Consider the following 24004-nt stretch of genomic DNA (forward strand, 5'->3'; position numbering starts at 1 on the left):
TAAAAGTTCAACTATAGATGGCGTTCACTAAAAATGGATCATAAGATTTTGAGAAAAGTTCTGAATCAACCGTGGATTGATCGACTTGCTATTAAAATCTTTAAAAATCGAAATTGACTTTTAACTGCGAGCCAAAAAATAAAAATATGCAATGATTTTTTTTCGTTCCTTTTGTGTTTACTGCAATTGAATGAAATCGAGTTCACCACACAACAAATGTAGATTTTTTTGGGGAATAACTCACTACTAGTAATGCATGGGGTATGTAGTTGTATTAGAGCGGAAAGGGACATATGTGCCTACCAATCTTTCACTGGACTCAAATAATTTTCATGCATTTTTTGCAGTGCATTACATGGGTTGGAGAGTTCATGAAACTGCAGCATTGTATTATGCGATGCGTTAATCTTTATTTTATTCGCCCCATTTCACATTGTGCGAATGCAAATACAACGACGACATCGACATTGTCATTGATATGTACTTCGGAAACAGGATAGCTTCTCGTTGTCTTTTTTATTTTGTGATTTTTTACACTTCAAAATGCAACCTTTCACACTTCTATTCGCTCTTCTTTCTATACCCATCCCATTCTTAAAAGTATGTCATCATTGCATATTCCCGGTAAAATGTTTGTGTTGGGGGAGGGAGTCGTTCGAACGTACATGAATTACTTGGAGAGCGTGTAAATATTCCCTTTGTGTTAAAAGTATTGAATTACTTATTGTTTTTTTTCTCCTCTTGCATTAATTCGATTGTTCCCACAACAAGGTAATGCATGGGTTGTATGCTCTAAACGCATTTGGCTCGATTTGAAGATATAATTTTGAATGGTGAAATGTTTATAGCTTGTGGAATATGCTCTCTCTTCAAACTTGAGAGAGGTTTCCAGATACCTAAGTCCACATTTGATTGATCGACTTTTGGTATTGCAGAGATGCACAATAAACATGACTTTTACCCGTTTCTAGTTTTGATTTTCTATTCTTCTAATAATGCCGATGCAGTTCCGACCACTTTTTTGATGCAACAAAATTGTCCAACTGAGACTCATAAATAATGGTTTTGGCCTTAAAGTTTTAGTTTAAACAACAGTTAGCTACTGAGCTATATACAACCGATTTTCTAAATAACAATATTGGAATTCACGTATAGATGGCGTTCATTAATGCTAAGCAATCAGAAAATGTGTTAGAAGTTTGAATAGGTGAGTTGATTTTCGGTTAACTGACTTCAACTATTGACAAGACCAGAATTCGAAGTCAAAATTTGTTTGTGAGAAAAAAACACAAAGTCAAGTTTTAGATTTTCAGAAAATAGACTTTGGTTTCGATTTTGATTTTCTATGCTTTTAAATATGCCGATCCAATTTTGCAGAGACTCCGGAAAAATTGTCCGGTCTGAGTCATAAACATCAGCTTTGGCTTCAGAGCATTAGTTTAAAAACCATCTGGTTGCCGAAATAATAACTATTTTGAAATGTAGAAATTCAACTATAGATGGCGTTAATTTAACGTCTTATAGGAATATTTAAGTTTTTATTAATTAAATTTTGTTATTTAATTGAAATTTGTAATTTAATTGATATTTGTTATAAAAAAATTATAAAACTACCTGAAACGACAGATTCTACATGGTGAGATGAAAAAACTGCAACCAACTTCAGACTCCTGTCATTTCTAAGCCACTCCTTCGACTGTTGGCTGTTAAAATTATTCCAGTGACAGCTCATTATATTGTTTACAAGCCAACCAAAGCATTTTGGTGAGAATTTTCCAGAAAAAAAGTTATTCGTGATGGAATTCAAGCGTGATAGTGTGATTTCTTTATATTTGACTGGAAACCCACAAGTGGCTATCGCTAGAGCACTCCAGCATTTAAATGTTAGCCCGACGCCAAGGAAGTGGACGGAAGAAAACAGCAACATCAGCAGAAATGGTTCGAAAAGTAAAGAAGCGACTTGATCGAATCCCGCGTCACAGTGGCCGAAATATGGCTCGTGAACTGAACATGTCGCAATATTCCATTCGGCAAATATTGAAAAATGAGGTCGGGGTAAGCCATTGAAATTTCAAAAAGTGCAAGTACTTACTCCGCAACAGGAAGAAAATAGTATCAAAAGAGCTAAAGAGTTGCTTCGCTTGGCCGAAAGTGGTGAACTGCCGAATTTGGTTTTCTCCGATGAGGAAACATTCGTTTTCCATCAGTTTGTAAACGAACAAAATGATCGTGTTCACTTGCCAAAGAGGTCAGCTGAAAATGTGCACCTTCGGTTGGCCACCAGAACTCAAGCGTCGGCCATGGTGATGGTGTGGTGGGCCGCCAAAGCAGCCGATGGTCGCTCTCCGCTCGTATTTATCGACCATGGCATCAGAATAAATGCCGAATATTATCGCGAAAATATTCTGGAGGGGGTATTAAAGCCATGGGCACGCAAACATTTTGGCCGCAGGCCTTGAACATTCTAACCGGACTTAGCACCATAGCACTCAGCACGCGTCACCCATGAATAGTTACAAAGTGAGGTTCCTCGCTTCATTTCCAGCGCACAAGGTCGACCAAAATCTCCTGATACCAATCCGTTGGACTATTATGTCCGGAGTATTTTGGAAATCAAGGTTGTCACTAAAAAATGCCAAAGTGTCGATCACCTCAAGCAAGCGTTTCGCCGGGAATGGGCCAAAATACCGCAGAGCAACATTCGGGTAGCGTGTGATGGTTTCATTGGCCGTTTGAAGGTCACAATTCGTACCAAAGGTGACCAATTCGAACAAATCTAAACTTATTCTAAAATTTGATGCTATTTCCGACATTTTTGCTTTCATTCAATAAAATTTAAAAAAAAGTTAAAAATTTTGGCGTTTGACTTTGTTGCAGTTTTTTATCTCACATTGAACTATTGCGGAGCAGAATTTTTAGTTTTTGTCAAACCTCTTTTGTAGTATTTCAATGCATGCGTATTTTTTTTTTTTTTGCGTATTTATTTTTTTTATCTGCAGATGATATCCCAGAATTCCCAGGAACTGAGACGGGTTTTATACCCTCCACCATACATAGTCCGTCCGTCTTTTGTAATCACGCTAGAGTAATAGAATAATAATTGGTTTGGAAATGACAGCAGTCTGAAGTATAGCCTCCATATAACCGTACCGCTTAACATTCAATATTTCAATATTTCAATTTTAGCAACATTATTCACCGGATTTTTTCGTATTTCGTTTCGTATTTGAGTATTATAATGGCTTATGACAAAAGTTACCTATGCAGGTCCACGACTTCCTATAGACCCCAATATAACGGCTATATTTGGTATTTTTAAGATTTCAACAGAATTTTTAACGGATTTTATTTTATTTATTTTTTTTTTTTTTTTGAAAATTTCCAAACTCGTTTCAAATGGTTAAAGGTATTCAAAGTTCGACCCGGCTGAACTTACTGCTTTATTACTTGTATTCTCTACTGAATACTCTCGTTACTTGTTTATCCTTCGGTTGATTCTCGGGACTGGCTCCGTTTGTCGGTCAATATTGCAGCCATTTGTTGTTTACATTGCGTGACATGTTGCGTTGAGTCTTCTGCGTCATAACAGACGGTATTTTACGCACCTTTGGCCTGGAAAATAACAACTGCAGCAGCGGTAACAATTCCATGCTGCTGTTGTTGGTGCTTCAGCTCCGACATGCGTGTGTGAAGATCTGCTTACCTTTTGCTTGACCTCAGGTGGTATTTGACTGACTTGCAACTTGTTATTATTATAGTTGTTGCTGCTGTCGTCGTCGTTGTTGTTGTTTACACTTGACGTAGTGTTGCCGTTGCTGTTGTTTTTTTCAATGGTTCAGTTGTTGATGTTGTTTTTTTTTTTGTCTTTTGCTCGGGGCATTGCAATTTTATTTTTGTTCTCTTGTTTTTTTTTCATTCAATTTGTCTTGTTGTGTGTGTGTGTGATATTTTCACACCTTCTGTTATTGTTTCACTTTGTACGAGCACTCTTTTCCGTTCCGTCTTCCTTCACATATTGCCGCAATTGTTGCCAACGATAAACTTTGTTGTGAAAAGTGTCATTGTTGTGCGATGATGTTGTTGTTGTTGTTTTCATTGTTAAGGTGTTGACACTCGTTTTCAATTTCAATGACCGGGACTTTGGGGAAGTAAAATTGTTGTCTGTAATGAAAAACAGCGGGTATTCATTACAATTCTTTGGTGTAGCTTCCATGACTTTATTTGCAGAATTGTAATTTTTCCATTACGTGCTAAGGATATTTGCATTACAAATTGAATTTCGGGGACAAACTTATGGTCCCAGACCCTATAATATATTCTAGCGGTGCACTGTGGAAATGCATGTACCTTTTCCATTAAAAAAAAAAACAAACAATTTTCCATCAGTCATCCATCACTTCAATACAATTGCTAGCAACACTTTAATTGTTGGTTTCAACATGATAATTATTTTTGTGTTTTTTTGTTTTGTTTTTTGTTCAATTTTTATTTATTACAATTCGCAGACAGACAATAATGAAATGTAAACCGCTGTTTTATTAAAAAACAATAACAACAACAACAGCAATTTTGTATTATGCAATTTTCACATAATTTACATTTTATTGCAAATGAATGAACAGACAATTGTGTAGCTACTCTATATAATTAAGATTTTAAGTTGGAAAATTATAGCTTGTCGCGTTCCTTGACTGCTATATAAATTGGAACACACGATTTATTGCAACGAAATTTTTAATAGGAAATCGGGTTCCAATGTCCTCAATCCCACAAATGTCTGTTTTTTTTTATAGGAAAGGTACCTCATTAAATGAGGTCAGATTTTGAGAAAAACAAGTTAAAAAGTACCAGTCAGTATTGCCGATCGATGTATACCCTCAGCCAATGTTCGATTATTTAAATATATTTCGACTTCTGTTATGATTATAAAAATTGTTGACCCTCTATGGGTTGGGTACCGAAGGAATGGGCCAATATTGTCCACTTCATATCGGACCTAAATAAATGTGATATAAATATTGCGATATGCGAGGTTTGGACTATATCGACTACTTCCTTCAATTTATATGACATATATGAAAAATTAAAAAAACAAGTAAAAAACATTAATTTCGGCCGGGCCAAACTTTTAATACCCTCCACCTTAGGGTAAAGGAAACATTAGAGCCCATTATGACCCACATATACCAAAATCATCAAAATTCCGAATATCGGGAAATACGGCTATATGAGGCCATATAAAAACGTGGACCTATACATGCAGTACTTCGCCAAAAGAGCTAGAACCCATTAAGACCAACTAATACCAATTTCTAGACAAATCCGCGAAGAAATGTGGCAAAAACTATTAAAATGAATATCGGGAGGTACCCTTATATGAGGGCTATAGCAAATCTTGGATCTATACATGCAATGTTTCGCCAAAGGAGCTAGAACCCAGTATGACCTATAAATGCTAATTTTCAGACAAATCCGTGAAAAAATGTGGCAAAAATCAACAAAATACCGAATATCGGGAGGTACCTTTATATGGGGACTATACCAAAACGTGGACCTATAATTACAATGATTCGCCACACGAACTGGGACCTATTATGATCTACAACTACCAATTTTCAGAGAAATTCATGGAAAAATATGTCAAAAATCATCGAAATACCGAATATCGGGAGGTACCGTTAATGGGGACTATACCAAAACGTAGACCTATACATACAATGTTTCGCCACACGAACTAGGACCTATTATGACCTACAAATACCAATTTTTAGACAAATCAGTGAAAAATGTTGCAAAATCTATTAAAATACCGAATATCGGGAAGTACCGTTATATGGGGGCTATACCAAATCGTGGTCCCATACATGCAATGCTTCGCCACCGAAGCTGGAACCCATTATGACCAACAAATACCAATTTTTAGACAAATCCGTCAATACCAAACATCCTAGACACAATACAAACTGCTGCATCGTGATTTCAACAGACAGACAGACGGACATAGTTATATCGACTTAGAATTTTATGCTGATTATGAATATATATACTTTATGAGGTCTACGACGTGACAGCTCATTATATTGTTTACAAGCGTACAAAAACATTTTGTTGAGAATTTTCCAGAGCAAAAGTTATTCGTAATGGAATTCAAGCATGATAGGGTGATTTCTTTATATTTGGCTGGAAAACCACGAGTGGCTATCGTTAGAGCACTCCAGCATTTAAATGTGTATAAAACTTTTGTGTCTCGTACCATCGCTCGTTACCGTGATACTGGTAGCGTAGACTTGGCGGAAAGCGGTGAACTGCCGATTTGGGTTTTTTCCGATGAGAAAACATTCGTTGTCCACCAGTTTGTTAACCAACAAAATGATCGTGTTTACTTGCCAAAGAGGTCAGCTGAAAATGTGCACCATCGGTTGGCCACCAGAACTCAAGCGCCGGCCATGGTAATGGTTTGAGCCGCCATAACAACCGATGATCGCTCTCCGCTCTTATAAGGTGACCGTGAATAATCAGAATAAATGGCGAACATTAGCGCGAAAATATTCTGGAGGGTGTATTAAAGCCTTGGGAACGCAAAGATTATGGCCGCAGATCTTGGACATTCCAACAGGATTCAGCACCATCGCACTCAGCACGCGCCACCCAAGAATGGTTACAAAATGAGGTTCCTCGCTTCATTTCTAGCGCACAATGGCCATCAAAATCTCCGAATATCAATCCGTTGGACTATTGTGTCTGGAGTATTTTGGAAAGCAAGATTGGCACTAAAAAATTCCAAAGTGTCGATCACCTCAAGCAAGCGGTTCGCCGGGAATGGGCCAAAATAACGCAGAGCTACATTCGGGCAGCGTGTGACGGTTTCAGTGACCAATTGGAACAAATCTAAACTTATTCTAAAATTTGATGCTTTTCCGACATTTTTTGCTTTTATTCAATAACATTAAAAAAAAAATTTAAAAGTTATGGCGTTTGACTTTGTTGCAGTTCTTTTCATCGCACCCTGTATATCATCTTCTTAACAGATCGTGCATTGGCAAAAATATTTCGATGTGCGAAATTTGAAGAAAGTTGGATTCTTATTTCGCCTTCATTCTTTTAGCGTTTTGTTTTTCAAAAATCTTGAACCCAATGTTGAAGAGGCACCAGAAGAAATGGTCTGATCTGTACCATCTTTATAACAGATCTTGTGTTGATGGAAATATTAAAATGTACCAAGTCTGAATAGAATCGGATGTTAATTTCGCGTTTTGTGAGCTTCATGAATGTTCAAAATTTTGGCTCTTTGGTGGGGTGGTATCAGAATGAATAAAATACAACACCAGATCTACTGTAAAGATAGAATAGATATATTCCATCTTTACGGTAGATCTAGTGTTTTAGATATATTGGTGGTGTTATAGATAATTGGATGTGCGAAATATATAGAGAGATCTCTATGCTTATATCAGATTTTACAAACGTTTTGGTTACAAACGTTTTGGTTATTTAAAACTTTAAACCTTTTAGGGGTGGTGGGTATATCAGAAGAATTGATTCGATCTTTACCGTCTTTATAACAGATCTTGTGTTGATAGAAATATTTGTGGGGAGGTACCAGAAGGATTGGAGCGGTATACTCCATATTCACATTTTGTGTAAGTAGAGATAATAAGATGTGTGAAATATGAAGAGAACCGAATGCTTATTTCGCAATTAATAATCGTCTTGGTTATTCGAAACTTTGACCCTTCATGGGGGAGGTACCAGAAGAAGAGGAGCGTTATATTCCATCTTCACTGCAGACTTTGGGTTAATAAAAATATTGGACAATCCGACTCTTACATCACATTTTATAAGAGTTACAATTATTCAAAATTTTGACCCTTTGTGGGGAAGGAACCAGAAGGAGTTCCTAGCACTGACGCAAATATTAAGATTTGCAAAATTGAAGCAAAAGCGGATTATCCTGTATCTTTCTGTGCTGTAAAATATTTTTTTTTTATATTTTTTTTAATATCGAATTTTTGTGGGGAAGGAACCAGAAGGTGTGGACCGATATTGTCCATCTTCGAACTCGATTTGGTTTGATAATAATATTACAATGTACCAAGTTTGGACCAAATCAGATATTACCTTCGAGAGTCATCGTGCGCACCAGCCAGCCAAAAAGACTGACGGACGGACATCGCTAGATCGACTCCAAATGACCTGAAACGGATTTTGTCCAAAGAAACCTACGGTCTAAAACCGTTATTTCGGTGAGACACGTTTTGGCCGCATCAAATGATACATACCCTCCATAGCCATATGGGTGGGGGGTATAAAAAATGGGAGAACCCAAGCATGTGTGTGTAATTTCCTACGTTCAAGTTTTCTCTTGGAATATATATTTTCATTTATATTAGTTTATAACTCGAAAACCTATCACAAAACTTGCCAAGTTGTAAGAATCGTATCTGCATACTGCTTGCAAAATATGCCAACACTTGCGACAAAAAAGGCGGCGGTTGATGCAACATTGTATGGTGGTCGCACCAACAACAATAAATGTTCTTTAGATTAAGAATAAGCAAGACAAAAGGAAAAAGCTGTTGAAAAACGTTATAAAGTAATTAATCAATTAAAAGCCATTAAGATAGAGAGAGGATAGCGCCACAAATTGCACTTAATTGAATTTTAACAAAATCATTAACAACGAGACAGGGGAGGGTGGGGGAAACAGTAGACAAGCTGCTGAACGGCGACGCTACAAAAACTCATTGTTATGGCCAACTAGCTTGCAACTACTCTAACGTGAATGTGGCTAATGGAGGAGGGTGCTTTGGTGGTGATAGGTAGTGAGTGGTGCTGCTCCTGATGGCTGATGGACTGACTACATTTCCATCAAAAAAAAAAAAGTAACAGCCAAATGATGGATGGATGAATGACTAGATGAGTGGATAACTAGCCAAGTGTAGTCAGTCAACAGAAACACGGAAGGATGGGTTGTGGTGCAGACCAATTGGTTGTGCATGCAAAAACACACATTCCTCCATACATACAATGAGAGCAGCCCTTGTGCAACACTTTGACTGAGAGGAATTTGAAAAGTCAAATCCCAAAATAATGTTATTCAAATACAAGTTATTCGGTGGCATGGGATGGACTTCAGCGGAAAAAAACTCTGCAACAATGGTAACAATTATTTTCCTCAGAAAAAGTTTTTTGAAAAGGTGAAGGGAGAAAACAAATTAACAGCGACAGTGCATGACACTCGGCTAAAAGGGAATCATTTTTCTTTGTTTCTTTTCTATTGTAGTTGTTGTTGTTCCCTTTTTACACTGAAACATGCCATGATAATAGCCGACCAACAAAAATAAACCCCTTATGTTCACCTCATAAGAAATGTTGGCAACAAATTATGTTCCATACAAAATGCCAACACGATAATATGATTACAAAAAAAAAAAATGGCGAAGAAGAAGAAGAAAACATAGAGATTTAAATCTCTCATAATGCCACAGGCAGTTGCATGCAACACCACAACTATTTGCCACATACAAATAAGCAATTTTAATGTCAAGTAGTTGTTGTTCAGGGTGTTTCTGTTCCGTTTTGTTCACCACACTCCCCACAAAAAAATTTTAATGGGGAAAAGATACCAAAATTTTGTAATGATTTTTTTTTTCTGTAAAGAAATCACACATCGCTGATAAGTTGTTTTTTTTTTTTTTTTTTTTTTTTTTTTGTAGAAGAAAATCCGACCTTAGTTATTACTGAGGTATTTTTATACCCCTAGAGAACACAAATCAAAACATGCCAAAACATGCCTTATGGAAATAACGGTCTCTTGGGATCGAGTCTTTTTCAGGACATTTGGAGTCGATCTAGAGGTGTCCGTCTGGCTGGTGTGCACGATACATAGTACATCGTTATACTAGTGTTAAGTTATGTGATCATTTTTGGAAAAGGTTAAAATGTGTGTAAAGTACCAGACCAAAGTATTTCACTTCATCTATAACTGAAAAAGATGAGACATGCAATAATTCCCCATTTTATGTAAATAATTGCTAACCAAAATTTTACACTTTTGTGGAGGAGGTACCAAAAGGAGCGTTATACTAGTGTCAAACACTCCTTCCGGTACCTCCAACACAAAAAGTCACAATTTTTGAAGAAAATGATTTACGATTTTGCGCAAACCTTGTAAATCCTAATATCTTGTCAATGCTAGGTGAGTTTCGAAAATAGACGATATAGACTCATTCCATCAAGTGCTTACCCCACAAAGAGTCAAAAATGTGAAATAATCATAACTCTTATAAAATGGGGAAAAAGAGTCCAGCTGTTTTCCAATATTTCTAACAACTATATCTGGTATAAAGATGGGATAAATCAGACCACTAATTCTGGTACTTCCCCCATAAAGGGTCAACATTTTAAATAACCATGAAGCTCTTAAAAGGCGGAATGAGTATCCGGTTCCTTGCAAAGTCAGCAGGTCCCAATATTTCTATCAGAACAATATCAGCTGTGAAGATATAATATATAGGACCACTCCTTCTGGCACCTCTCCCACAAGTGGTCAAAATTTTGAATATTTACATCTCTTCACATTCTCTTCACATTTCACATATCCCAATATTTTTGTTAACACAAGTTCTGATGTGAAAATGGTGGATACGGATCCACCTCTTTTGGTACATTCCCCACAAAGGGTCCAACATTTCCCCACACCACTACATCCATTAGGCTCTTAAACGCGAAATGAGCATCCGATTGTTTTCAAAATTGGTACATCTCAATATTTTATCATCACAAGATCAGGTATGAAGATGGAATATGTCGGACGACTCCTGGTACCTGGTATATCGGCCAAGTCCTTCTGGAACTTCCCCCACAATTTCTGAATAACAAAACGCTAATAAAACGCGAAATAATCTTTTGATTCTCTTCAAATTCCACACATTTCAATATTTTTACTAATACGAGATCTGCTATGAAGACGATATATATTGGTCATCCGCTTTTCGTATTTCTCCCACAAAGGGGTCCACATTTCTCCACAAAAGTATCCATGAGGCTCATAAAATTCGAAATATTTTCAAACTTCTCACATATTTCTATAAACATAAGATCAAGTGTGACTATGGGACATGTCGGACGGTTCCTTTTGGTACCTCCCCTAAGACGGGTTAAAATTTTGAATAATTATATACACATATGGCCAAAATAATAAGTACACCGTGTTTTATGTTCATCGTCGCAACGTACGTTAAGTTTTTTAAGTAAAATATGGCAACTTTGCCACATTTCCAAACATATATATGGCAACTTTGAATCAACAAGTGAACAAATGCAAAAATCCCGTTACTTTTTGTTTCTGTGTTATTTTTGTGCTAAAGTTCGTATTTTGGCTGGCCAAAATAATAAGTACATTTTCGATTTTTCAATATTTACCTCTTGCTGAGTGCATTTTAATAAAGGTTTGTTATTTAACTACTTGTGCTTATCAAAATTAAAACAAATTGCACCACAATTTTATTGATAGATGGGTCGAAATAAGCACTGTTCTCCAGAAGAAAGGAGACTAGTGACAAAATGGAAGAAAGAGGGAAAAAGCCTAAGAACCATAGCAAAATCACTTGATAGATCAGTGTGTTTTGTCCAAAATGCGTTGAAACCCAAAAAAAATAAAGAAACACGCGGTAGGCCAAAAAAGACATCGCATATAACGGATTGCCATATTGTCACCCTCGCAAAAAGATATCCCTTTATATCCTCTCGGGAAATTTCTGCGGACATATGCAATGTGATATCCACTCGAACTATTCGGAGAAGACTTGCAGATGCCAAATTGCCAGGACGAACAGCCAGAAAGGTTCCACTGCTTCGTAAAAAAAATTTGAAGATGAGGTTATCTTTCGCAAGAGAACATTTGGGTTGGTGCGGATCCGTACATGAAAAAAAATGGCGAAATATCCTATGGAGCGATGAAACCAAAATAAATTTATTTGGAAATGATAATGGAAGGAACGTTCGTCGCCCCAAAGGAAAAGAATTTCATGTTCGGTTTACAAAAAAGACAGTCAAACATGGGGGTGGAAGCATAATGGTATGGGGCTGCTTTTCTTGGAATGGCGTTGGTCCAATATATCGTATTACTGATACAATGACCAGATTCGAGTACAAAAATATATTGGAGACTATAATGTTACCATATGCTGAAGAAAATATGCCACTTCTATGGGTGTTTCAACAGGACAACGATCCGAAACACACATCCCGCTATGTCAAAGATTGGTTTCAGCAAAATAAAATAAAACTCCTAGACTGGCCTAGCCAGTCTCCTGACCTCAATCCCATAGAAAACCTTTGGGGAGATTTAAAAAAACGCATTAGTACACAATCGTTCCAAAATAAAGACCAACTTTGGGATTTTGTACAAAAAGCTTGGTATGAAATACCTATTGATACCTGCCGTAAGCTTGTAAGTAGTATGCCAAAAAGAATACAGAAGGTCGTAGCAAATAAAGGTGGATATACTGGATACTAATGTTATAAGCAATACTGATAAAAATTAAACCTAAAAATTTCGAATTTATTTGTTTTATTTTATGTTTTACGGAATGTACTTATTATTTTGTCCACTGTTTTTTGTCCACAATTCTTATTAATACATGAAAAAGTTAATTTATCTCGAAAACTCCTGCAATACTTATTGTAATAAGTTGGCTTTATGTTGTAAGAATGGAATAAAAAAATTTGCTTTGCATTACATTAAATACATTATTTTAATTTACCTGAACATATACAAACAAACTGATGTACTTATTATTTTGGCCATATGTGTATATCATAAAATGCGAAATAAGCTTCGGACTCTTTTCAAACTCTACACATCCCAACATTTTTGATAACACAAAATCTGGTGTGAAGGTGATATATATATAGCCATCTCTTCTGGTACCTCCCCAACAAAGCATACAAATTTTGTAAAACCCAACCGAACTTATCATCCCTATATGTTTAAATTTTTCACCCAATATTTCTACTAACACAATGTCTGCGTGAAGTATGGGATATATCGGCCTTGTGGTACCTACCCCACAAAGAGTCTCTATTTTTAATATTTATAACACTCATAACTTGCGAAACGAGGCAGCGATTCCTTTCAAACTTAATATATCTAAATATTTTCCATCTAGAGATCCCATGCGAATATGGAATTTATCGGACCACTCATTCTGGTTCCTCCTTCACAAAAGTTTAAAATTTTGATTTGCAATTATTGGCATAAAATGGGAAACTATTGCTGGATGCTCTTTAAGTATTGCATGTCCCATCTTTTTCAGTTTTAGATGAAGTGAAATACTTTGGTCTGGTACTTTACACACGTTTTAACCTTTTCCAAAAATGATCACATAACTTATATGAGGAGTAGAAAGTAGTCAAACTTATAATTGGTCAACTTCTATAGAAAAAAATCAGGCCTCAGTGGTAACTGGTACAAAAAAGTAATGCCTTAGTGGTAACTATAGAAAACAAGTAAAAAAGCAGCTAGGTTCAGCCGGGCCAAACTTTTAATACCCTTCACCAACGAATTCCGAAAATACCGTTTAAATAATGACCTTTTATGTATATAATATTTTGTCATAGGCTGTAGTACCCAATACAAACTTCGAATACGAAATTTGAACCAATTCGGATATATAATATCGCTAAAATCATGAAAATACCGAATATCGGGAGTCACTGCTATATGGGGGCTATACGAAGACATGGACATGCATACGATTTTTTTTTTTTTTTGACATAGGCTGTGGTACCCAGGCATTACTTCTTTCTGTAGAAACAAATCAGACCTCAATTGATGATGCATTTTTTTCTTTAGAAAAAAATCAACCCTCAGTTATGAGGTATTTTCTTTCTATAGAAAAAATCTGTCCTTTATTTTCTTCTTCCTTCAGTTTTTGGAAAACTTGTTTCCATCATTTATCTTTTCTTTCAAATTTATTTGTTAATTCTCTTTAATCTGTATATTTTGTTTTCTTTTTTTTTTCTCTTTGCAGTTCCACAAGACACGGAAAAATATTATCGCTTGGATCCAACAAAATCTGCGGCAGAGAACTGCTATGATATCTATGCAGCGCTGTGTTGTCGTGAGACACGCGATAGCAAGCGACTCGATCTGCTCAATGAATTGGCCACATTGTGCCAGCAACAACAGCAGCTGCTGCAGAAACAACAAAAACTGCACCAACAACACCATCAACCGCACCATCACCAACAGCAGACAACAACGTCACCATCATCATCATCAACGAACACATCAGCAACAACAACACATTATGGCGGTACCACCACCGGTGGTACAGCAATGGCTTCAACGTCATTGGCGACCTCGTCGTCGGCGGCATCAATATACAAAAATAATTTGGGATTTAGCACGGAAGAGTTACTCTACTGGTAAGTGCATTCGAACAAAAAAATAACAACCGCAACAACAACAATACCTGGATATTAATTTAAAATAAACAGACACCCAAAACATTTTACACAAAAAACAGCAATAACAAATGTAAAAAACAACAACAACATGAACAAAAAACAAATTATTTAATTCCAGACAGCCATAACAGTTGTGTCTGGCTTGTTGTTATTTTTAAGGCTAATTGATGTTATTTTTATATAAGTTGCCAAGCGGGACAGTCCCATAAAATATGGAGGGTGATAATTACATTTGGCATTCAATTTACAAGATCCCGAAATATTCGTCAGAGACCCCAAAAATTTAGGATCAAAGAAAATTTATCCGTCAAATTAACCATGTCCGAGAGCCCGTTCGTCCATCGGTTTGTTTTTTGAAATCTAGATTGAGCTCGCACTGTTAAAGCAAGAGCTTTGAAATTGTGATTTGATATTACGTTTGGTGTTGAATAATGGAAAATATAGATCAACGGTTCTTAGTTATACTCCACATATAACGGCACCTCCTAATTTTTTGTCTTTCGGAGGTTTTTGCTCCCATTTCAAATCAAATCAGATAATCCCTGACAAAAATATTTAATAAAACTTCAGTTTTTAGTAAATATTAGATATACCAATTAGTAAAGAATTGCTGACGTGTTTCGCAAATTATGTGAGATATGAGTATTGCAAATTGTGACCTCTTTTTTAGGGGAAGTACCAGAAGGGATGGGCCGATATATTATGGCCACACCGGATCTTGCGTTAGTAAAAACATTGGCATGTGTGAAATTTGCATAAAATCCCATTTAAGAGCGCATCCCATTTAAAGAGCGTGTTTTGAGCCCTTTGAGGCGGAGCTACCAGAAGGAGTGAACTGATATATCCAACCTTCACAGAAAATCTTTTGTCAGTACAAATATTGGGATGTGTGAAATTCGAAAAGAGACGAAGGTTTTTTTTTTTCGAATTTTATGGGAGTTTTGCTTATTCAAAATGTAGACCCTTTGTGGGGGAGGTACCAGAAGTACTTCCCCGAAATCTACGATCTTGACAGAAAAAAAATTGGGATGTATGAAATTTATAGAGAATTGGATGCATGTTTCGCATTTTATTCCAAATTGTAACCCGTTGTGGGGGAGGTACCAGAAGCAGTGGCTCAAAATACTCCATATTCACACCAGATCTTGTGTTGATAAGAAATATTAAGATGTGCCGAGTTTGAAAAAAAAAATTTGATTCTCATTTCTTCCTTATTAAGCTTCGTGGTTATTCAAAATGTTGACCCCTTTGTGGTGGAGTTACCAAAAGGAGTGGATCGATGTCTACTATCTTCACACAAGGCATTGTGTTGATAAAAATATTGAGATGTGCCGAGTTCGAAAATATTCGGACGCTTTTTTAGCTTTGTGGTTATTCAAAATCTTTACCCCTTTGTAGGGGAGGGACCAGAAGGAGTGGATCGATATCAACCATTTTCACATCAGATCTTGTTTTAGTAGAAATATTGAGATGTGCGATTTTTGAAGAGAATCAGATATTAATTTCGCATTTTATTGCCGTTTTAATTATTCAAAATGTTGAACCCTCTGTGGGGGAGGTCCCAGAAAGAGTGTATCGATATCTACCATCTTCACATCAGATCTTGTTTTATTAGAAATATTGAGGTGGGTGAAATTTGAAGAGAATCGGATGCTACTTTTTATGAGAGTTATAATTATTTAAAATTTTGCCCTCTGTGGGGAGGTACTTGATGGATAGGGCCAATATTGTCGGATTTGGCACCTGAATAGCACCGATACAAATATTAAGATTTGCAAAGTTTGGACAAAATAGGATGACCCTTTCCTGTTCTATATGTTAAATTATTTTCTATGAAAATTTTGACCTGTTTTGAGAGAGGTACCGGAAGGAGTAGACCGATATTACCCATCACCGTACTCGATCCAAGTTTGGCAATAATATTACGATGCAGCAAGTTTGGATCAAATCGGAGCCTCTGTAACCTTATGGCTGAGGGTATAAAAATATGGTTTGTAAAATTTGGACCTAATCGGATAATCACCTTGAGAGCCAGCTCGATCGACTCCAAGGAATTTTGTCCAGGGACGTAGGCAAAAATGCATTTCGAAACGATTTCGAAGAGGGCCAACATCCAATATTTTCCACGATAAATATTCCGAAAATTGCAAAAAAGAACCGATTGCGGACTTTCTTCCTGATCTAATCCAAAAAGATCTTGGGTCTATAACCGCTATTTTAACGGGTAGGTTGTGATCTATTTAACGGATATAGCCGTTCAGGGTTATAAATTTACAGTTGGCGTTTGAGAACGACCGCATATGTCAACATCTAAGATCTCTGAGGAAAGATGGCACCAGATGTTGGAGTTGAGGGAGTCAGCTCGTTGATACCATAGGCTAGGATAGCAATTCAGTGTGAAATTGTCAATAGGTTTTCCTAAAGAAAAACGAAAGATTTTCTATTTAGAAGGAGTATTTCCATTAAAAACTAAAATGTCTTCTTATATTAGACATATAGTCAACTCTTGAATGTCCTCTCAAGAAACACCCAATGGTTTTCTCATTGAAGATTAACATTTCGTTTTACAGAAGAGCAACAAAAAAGACTTGAATATCCTCTTAAGGAATACCCAAAAGTATTCTCGTAGAAGATTAACATTTCGTTTCACAGAAGAGCCAAAGGGGTTTCTTAAGAAAAAAAAAACAGAAGGAGTCCCCCAAGGAAAAGCAGAGTCTTTTTCTGAAAAGAACCAAACGTCTTTTCCTAAAAAACCATGAGGGTTTCCTCTAAAGAAGACCAGAGAAAGTTGATCTTAAAGACGACCAAAGGGTCTTTCTAAAGTAAAAAGACTCTTCATATAATTGTGGGAAAGTCTTTTCATAGAAGCCTTTGTTTTTCTGATAGAAGAGCAGAAAGTCTTCTCATGTAGGAGGGTAGAAGACATTTAGTCTATTCTTAGAAGAGTTGTTGGTCTGACAGAAGGTTTGCCTTTGGAAAGCAGAAGTTCTCTTCAACGAACAGCTGATAGTCTCACCAAAGAAGAAGAATAGTAGGTCTCCTTAAGGAAGAGTAGAAGGTAGTCAAGGAAGAGCAGAAGGTAGTCAAGGAAAAGCAGAACGTTTTCCTTAAACACCCAAAGGTCTTCTCAGAAGAACAAAAGTTGTTCTACTAAAGGACTAAAGCGTCCTCTCATTGGAGAACGGGGAAAGTTAGTCTTATGATAGACGACCAAAAGGTATTTAAATAAGTCTGCATATAGATTTTTGAAGTCTTTGGATAGGCGTCTCTGCTTTACTGACGGTTAAGCACAATATATTCTCATAAAAGAATACATACCACGATCTCTGAACGTCTAACTTTATCTAATTATTGGAGATGTTTATTGACTTTAAATTAGAGAGAGAAAGAGAAAATCCAAAGAAATGTCCTCCAGAGGCCCTACAGAGGCGGCGAGACTAGCGAATGAGCATGGCGAGCTTCGTCAAACAAATTGTAAGGGCCATTGTGACAGGTAATTGACAGGGGTAGTTAACATTTTTGTATGTAAGGATATTCGCTGGATATAAAGAAATCCAATTCTTACAATGTTGCTTGAAACTAATAATACCAGCACCACCACTTACCCGGGTTTTGGATTATTTTTAGCAATCGAAAGTCTTTAACAACTTCTCTTAAGATGGCGTATTATTTAAAATTTAATGGTAAATTATGTTTTCTTCTTCTCTTTCAGTTTAAGTGCTTCCCTGATACGTTCATTTACTCAAGTGAGAGCGGCTGCTTTGCGTACCATACGCTATGTGTTGACCACAACCAAGGATATCAAAATATTCAACTCCATGCAATTACCGCATTTGCTATGTCGATCAATTGACATAATGCTAAAGAATAATGATGAGCGTGTTCAGGCTTTAAAATTGGTAAGTCACCTTAATCCCTTTTCATTATCCTTCATATCCCAAAATAATGTTCTATTTCTTTGCAGATACGCAAAATGTTGGCAATATCACCGGAAAACATAAGTCCGGTACTGGTACGCTGTCTGGTCTCTTTGGCCGATACAGGCCTGGAAGAAAAGGATAAATTGCTTAGGGTTTGTCTGGCCACACTGTGTGAATTTGCCGTTTTGAATCCCACACTGCTGATATGTTGCGGTGGTGTTACCTCGATAACCCGTAATGTTGTCGAGTGTCACAATCCTCGAATAGCCGAAAGTTTAAGTGGTGTCCTACTCTATCTGCTGGAATGGCCACACACGCGTAATATATCGGGAGTGCGTTTGGATTGTTTGGCGGCACCCTATTGCGATTTTACATATCGTCTGGGGATTATGGATAAGAACAAGTAAGTCCATATTCCAAGTGAGAGACCCTTATGACAATGATTTTTATTCATTTTTGATTTCTTTACCTTTTCCAGAGATGCTCATGAACTTCGTTACACAAGTTGTCGTTTAGCTTTATTATCTGTTCTGCGCAGCTGGACTGGGACCATTGAATTCTGTGATCCAAGTAAACCATCCGGTTTAAAAGCAATAGTTGATGCTTTATATTTAAATCAAATTGAAGTTAGAGTAAGTTCAGACAGAAGGCCTTAAAAATACTTTCTATATTTGTTTTCATTTCAATTTCTATTTCCATTTCCAGAAAGCAATATTGGAATTGCTTTACGAACTGTTGGGTCTTCCACAGCCTACATGGAAGACTGACGACTATGCTGTGGCTTTACAGGCGGTTGATCCGTCTGACTTTCAGGCCAATTGGCTATTAAAGAATGGCTTTGTGGCTGCCGAGGGTCGCAGTATATTGCCCAGTTTGGCAGCACGCGCCCCCAATATCTGTGAACAACACTTGGCCTTACAATTGTACTGTTTTCTAGAGACTGGTCTTCTCAATGCCTTGGTCGAGGTGATCGTATCGAGTGAGGTGCCCGTATCGGTAGCGGCCACGGTTTTAGTTGGCAAGCTATTGCATTTAATGCACACCCATTTGCCGCCGGATATCTGTAGTACAAGTCCGGCGCTGCCGACTCTAATATCGCACGCCACAAAGGGTAATATAAATGCGTGTGCTGCCATATCTGCCCTGGAATGTTATCAGAAGATGTTGAGGAATCGTCCGGCCTCGAGTAGTTTATTTTTGGATAGTATTATACAAGAAGGAAGTGAGTAATGCCTGAAAAGGATCAATACCCCACTACATGTGTCACTAATAATTTCTTTTATTTCCTTTACAGCCCTTATACACACAAGACTTTTTCGCCGTGAAATCAATGCTCAGGATATACCTTATACTAGCAGCAGTCTACAATCACCGCCTGCCGATACCAGCGCCACCTCTCACCCGGGCATTGGCCAATTTAGTTCCATTGGTGGTGTTGGCACCTTGGATCGGCCCCGCTTGGACTCTGTTTCCAGCGATGACTCCAATTCTCAGTCATCATCATCGCGTCGGGCGAGTTTTCGCACGAAATTTAAATTTTTACCGTTCCTAGAGAATATAAAATTGAATCGTTTAATCAAAGACTCGAATGTATTATATTCTAAGGATGGCACCGGCTGGGATTGGGAAGTTATATCAACTATAATCAGAGTAAGTTTGCAAGGTTATGCCATAAAACTAAAAACTCAGCCGAAATACTCATTGCATATCGGGTTTACAAGGTTTTATTTTATCAAGAGCAATGTGGAAGAAGTATGTAGTTTTTTTTTTTTTTTTTTTTTTTTTTTTTTTTTTGTGGCCACTAGAATTCAATAAACAAGTACTGAGTCCAGCTACAGTTCGTCCATAGAGTCTCGATTCAGTTGGTCTATGGAATCTCGATTCAGCTGGTCTATAGAGCCTCGATTTGGATTCAACTGGTCCATAGAGCGTCGAATCTGCTGGTCTATAGACTAGCTCGTCTATAAGACCTCGACTAGAACATCGATTCAACTCGTCTATAGAGATTCAATTTAGATCGCTCATAGAGACTAACCTCACTGCTCGTCTGTATGGAGATTAACGTCACAACACGTCTATATGAAGACCAGCTCTTCAGCTCGTCTATGGAGACCAGCTCTTCAGCTCGTCTATGGAGACCAGCTCTTCAGCTCGTCTATGGAGACCAGCTCTTCAGCTCGTCTATGGAGACCAGCTCTTCAGCTCGTCTATGGAGACCTGCTCTTCAGCTCGTCTATGGAGACCAGCTCCTCAGCTCGTCTATAGAGACCAGCTCCTCAGCTCGTCAATTGAGACCAGCTTCTCAGCTCGTCTATAGAGACCAGCTTCTCAGCTCGTCAATTGAGACCAGCTACAACTCGTCAAGGAAGATCAACTCGTATATGGAGATTAACCTCGCAACTCGTCTGTATGGATACCAGTTTCCAGGTCGTCTATTGAGACCAGCTTCAACTCGTCAAGGGAGACCAGCTCTTCAGCGCGTTTATGGAGACCAGGTTTAACTCGAGGTTATGGAGGTTAACCTCACAACCCGTTTATAGGGAGACCAGCTCCTTAGATCTTCTGTAGAGACCAGCTCCACAGCTTGTCAAGGGAGACCAGCTTCTGCTCGTTTATAGAAACCAGCTTCAGCTCGTCGGTGTAGGTTCGCCTATCTGGAATAGATCAGCTTCGGCTGCCCGGAATCTCCCAGCTTGAACTGGTCCTGCGTAGACTTTCCAGCTGAAGCTGGTCTTAATAGGCTAGCCTGAAGAGAATCACTTAAGCTAATCTGAAGAGACTCGCTTCAGCTAGCCTGAAGAGGCTCACATCAAGTTGGCCTGAAGAGACTCGCTTCAGCTGACCGGAAGAGATTCTCTTCAGTTGGTCGAAAGAGACTCATTTCAGCTTTACTGAAGAGACTCACTTCAGCTGCCCTGAAGAGACTCATTTTAGCAACACTGAAGAGACTCACATCAGATGACCTGAAGAGACTCATTTCAGGTACACTGAAGAGTCTCACTTCAGCTGGCCTGGAGCATCTGACTTTAGCCGTCCTGTAGAAACTCACTTCTACTGGCCTGAAGAGGCTCACACCAGCTGGCATGAAGGAACCAGGTTCAACTGGCCTGAAGAGACTCACTTCAGCTACCCAGAGCTGGTAAAGAGACTCGCTACAGCTAGTTCCATAGGCTCACCCATGGAGACTCATTTCAGCTGGCCTATAGAGACTCCATAAAGACTCTTTAGCTAGTTAAAGCAGGGTCGTTTCAGCCATTTAATGGCAAATAATAGCTACTTATTTCGTGCATTATGTTCATTTTAAATAATGGCTGGGCTTTGATGGGAACTTTTTAAACCCCCTTCTGGGGATGAAAAATCGTAACGTTTTTGGTTCTGAGCTTAAAATCTCTAAAATATAGTTCTAAAGGAGAACCTAAAATTGTCATTTAACAAATTAATAATAAATTTGCCTTTCCTTTCTTTTCAGTCCAATGTAATCCGCAAAATGGAAGAGCCAAGTTTAACGTTCCTTAAAAATCTCATCGATTTCTTTAAGCCCAGTAAGAATTGTTTTTCCCATCAAGAGCTGATCCAGGGTAAAACATTGCCACCATTTGTGCAAGTGGGCTTGGATTTAATCGATTGGCTTTTGGCAATTTATCCACTAGAAAGTGTTCGTCTGCTAACCGATTTCTTTACCGATGTGGCCTCTCAGCTGTTGGCCATAACAACACCAAATCGTGCCCACGATTGTCTGTTCAGTCCAAAGCATATGGAGACTACAATGTGTCAACAGTATTTTTTATTTATTGGCCGGATGTGTCGGGCTCAAAAGGGCATTACGATATTAAAGAATACGGCAGTATTTGAACAGTAAGTGTGAAAGGCAGGGACATTTTGGAATGGAGTTTGGTGTAATGATATTCCTTTTTTCATTTTCAGTCTTGTCAACCTTGTGCGCAATACCGATTACGAGTGTTATGTTAAACTGATTGTATCGGGTCTGGATTACAGTCTGGAATCAGTGCCCCGTAAAGTTTTGGAAAAAGCTTTAACGTCAGCCAAGGAGCCCGGTAGTCGTTTATATGCCACCCAATTTCTTGTGGTATTGCTGAGAGCTCGCATACCAAATTTCGAGGTATGGGGTATACCTTTAATTATACAACAAACCAAGGACCCGGATCGCAGTGTAGTTTTGGCGGCAATGGATGTCCTAGAAGAGGCTTGTCACGAAAAGGTATTTACTTGAAAAGTTCCGTAGTTTGTGTTTGAAAATAACCCTTCTCATTTTTTGTTTGCAGTATTATTTGGAAGAAATTGTTAGTCTATGGCCAAATCTTAAAACCCTCGGTGATGTGGGACGCCTGCTAATGGCCCGCTACTATTCCCTGTCACGAGGTCTTAACCAACCCAAAGCAAAAGTCAAAGAAGAAATTGAATATTGGAAAAATGGCTACAATAAGAGGCGAGCGTGAAATCCCAATAGCAAAAGTCCAACAAAAAGTCATTAAATTATTCTCCTCCATTTTTTGGGGGAATTGATAGACTTTTTGTTTGACTTTGTCTTTGTTAGGGAATACATTAATAATTTATATTTTTTTATATTTTTTCTCCTTAACAGATATGTTCTGCTTGTCGAGGCTGATACCCATGCCAGTCTAACGCTACATGTGCGCAATGAAGAGGGCGGCTATAGCCGCCGCAATTGCAATACCCGACCCATTATCATACCACCAAATATACCGGCCCATTTGTATGGGCAAATGGTTCAAACAACACAGGGAACAACAGCCTTACGAAAATTCGGCGATTTGCCACAGCTATTAGAGGTTATAAGCAGCGGAAAGTGTTCCGACGAAGCGGAATGTTTGGAATTGAAATCGGCAATATGGGCGATTGGTCATGCATCGACGCACTCGAATGGCATTGAGTATTTTTTGGAAACGGGAACGAGGTGAGTTTTGGAATTGGAGTAAAAAGTTGTTTTATATTTTGTGATCTATGTGAAGCGATGGCAGATTCATATCGTCTTTATAGAGAGCAGCATCATCTCGTCTATATAAAGATCAACTTCAGCTCGTCTTTATAGAGACCAGCTTCAGTTACTTTATATAAAGACCAGCTTCAGTTCATCTATACTGCTTCTAGCACCATGTCGTCTTTTGAGACCGGCTTCAGCTCATCAACTGAGACTGGCTTCAGCTCAGAGATGGGCATAATGCACTGTATTTTTAGTGCACTAATAATTTCACTATCACTGTTCATTTAGTGGTAGTGCAATTTTTAATTCCACTACCACTAAAGGGTTAGTGGTAGTGAAAAATAAATTGCACTACCACTAACCCTTTAGTGATATTTAAAAAAAATTGCACTACCACTAAATTTTAGTGGTAGTGAAATTTCAATAGCACTACCACTAAATTTAGTGGTATTTAAAAAAAAACTTGCACTAAATTAGTGGTAGGGTAAGTGTACCAGTAGTCGGCACTTTTAGGATTTTCGCGTTTGTAATCGCTCACCATTCTGAGTGGAACTTTTCAATTATTACAAAGTTAATTTATTCAGATTTGAAATTTTGTATAGTTTTTGCAATAATAAATAAAGTTTTAATAACCTTTTATTAAATT

At 37.8% G+C, this 24004-nt stretch overlaps 1 protein-coding gene across 2 annotated transcripts in view; it reads left to right on the forward strand.

Moving 5' to 3' along the window:
* Window positions 1-24004, forward strand: part of LOC101892176 (rapamycin-insensitive companion of mTOR) — a 105266-nt gene that overhangs the window by 74357 nt on the left and 6905 nt on the right. For both annotated transcript variants that reach the window (XM_011295525.3, XM_011295523.3), the window contains 10 exons: window positions 14037-14433; window positions 18188-18374; window positions 18440-18798; window positions 18874-19027; window positions 19101-19617; window positions 19690-20045; window positions 21865-22250; window positions 22320-22614; window positions 22679-22842; window positions 22999-23331. In XM_011295525.3, coding sequence (XP_011293827.1) covers window positions 14037-14433; window positions 18188-18374; window positions 18440-18798; window positions 18874-19027; window positions 19101-19617; window positions 19690-20045; window positions 21865-22250; window positions 22320-22614; window positions 22679-22842; window positions 22999-23331 — 3148 coding nt within the window. The remainder of the gene's footprint in view (window positions 1-14036; window positions 14434-18187; window positions 18375-18439; window positions 18799-18873; window positions 19028-19100; window positions 19618-19689; window positions 20046-21864; window positions 22251-22319; window positions 22615-22678; window positions 22843-22998; window positions 23332-24004) is intronic.

The sequence above is a fragment of the Musca domestica genome, unplaced genomic scaffold (assembly GCF_030504385.1).
Source record: "Musca domestica strain aabys unplaced genomic scaffold, Musca_domestica.polishedcontigs.V.1.1 2, whole genome shotgun sequence".
Lineage (NCBI taxonomy): Eukaryota > Metazoa > Arthropoda > Insecta > Diptera > Muscidae > Musca > Musca domestica.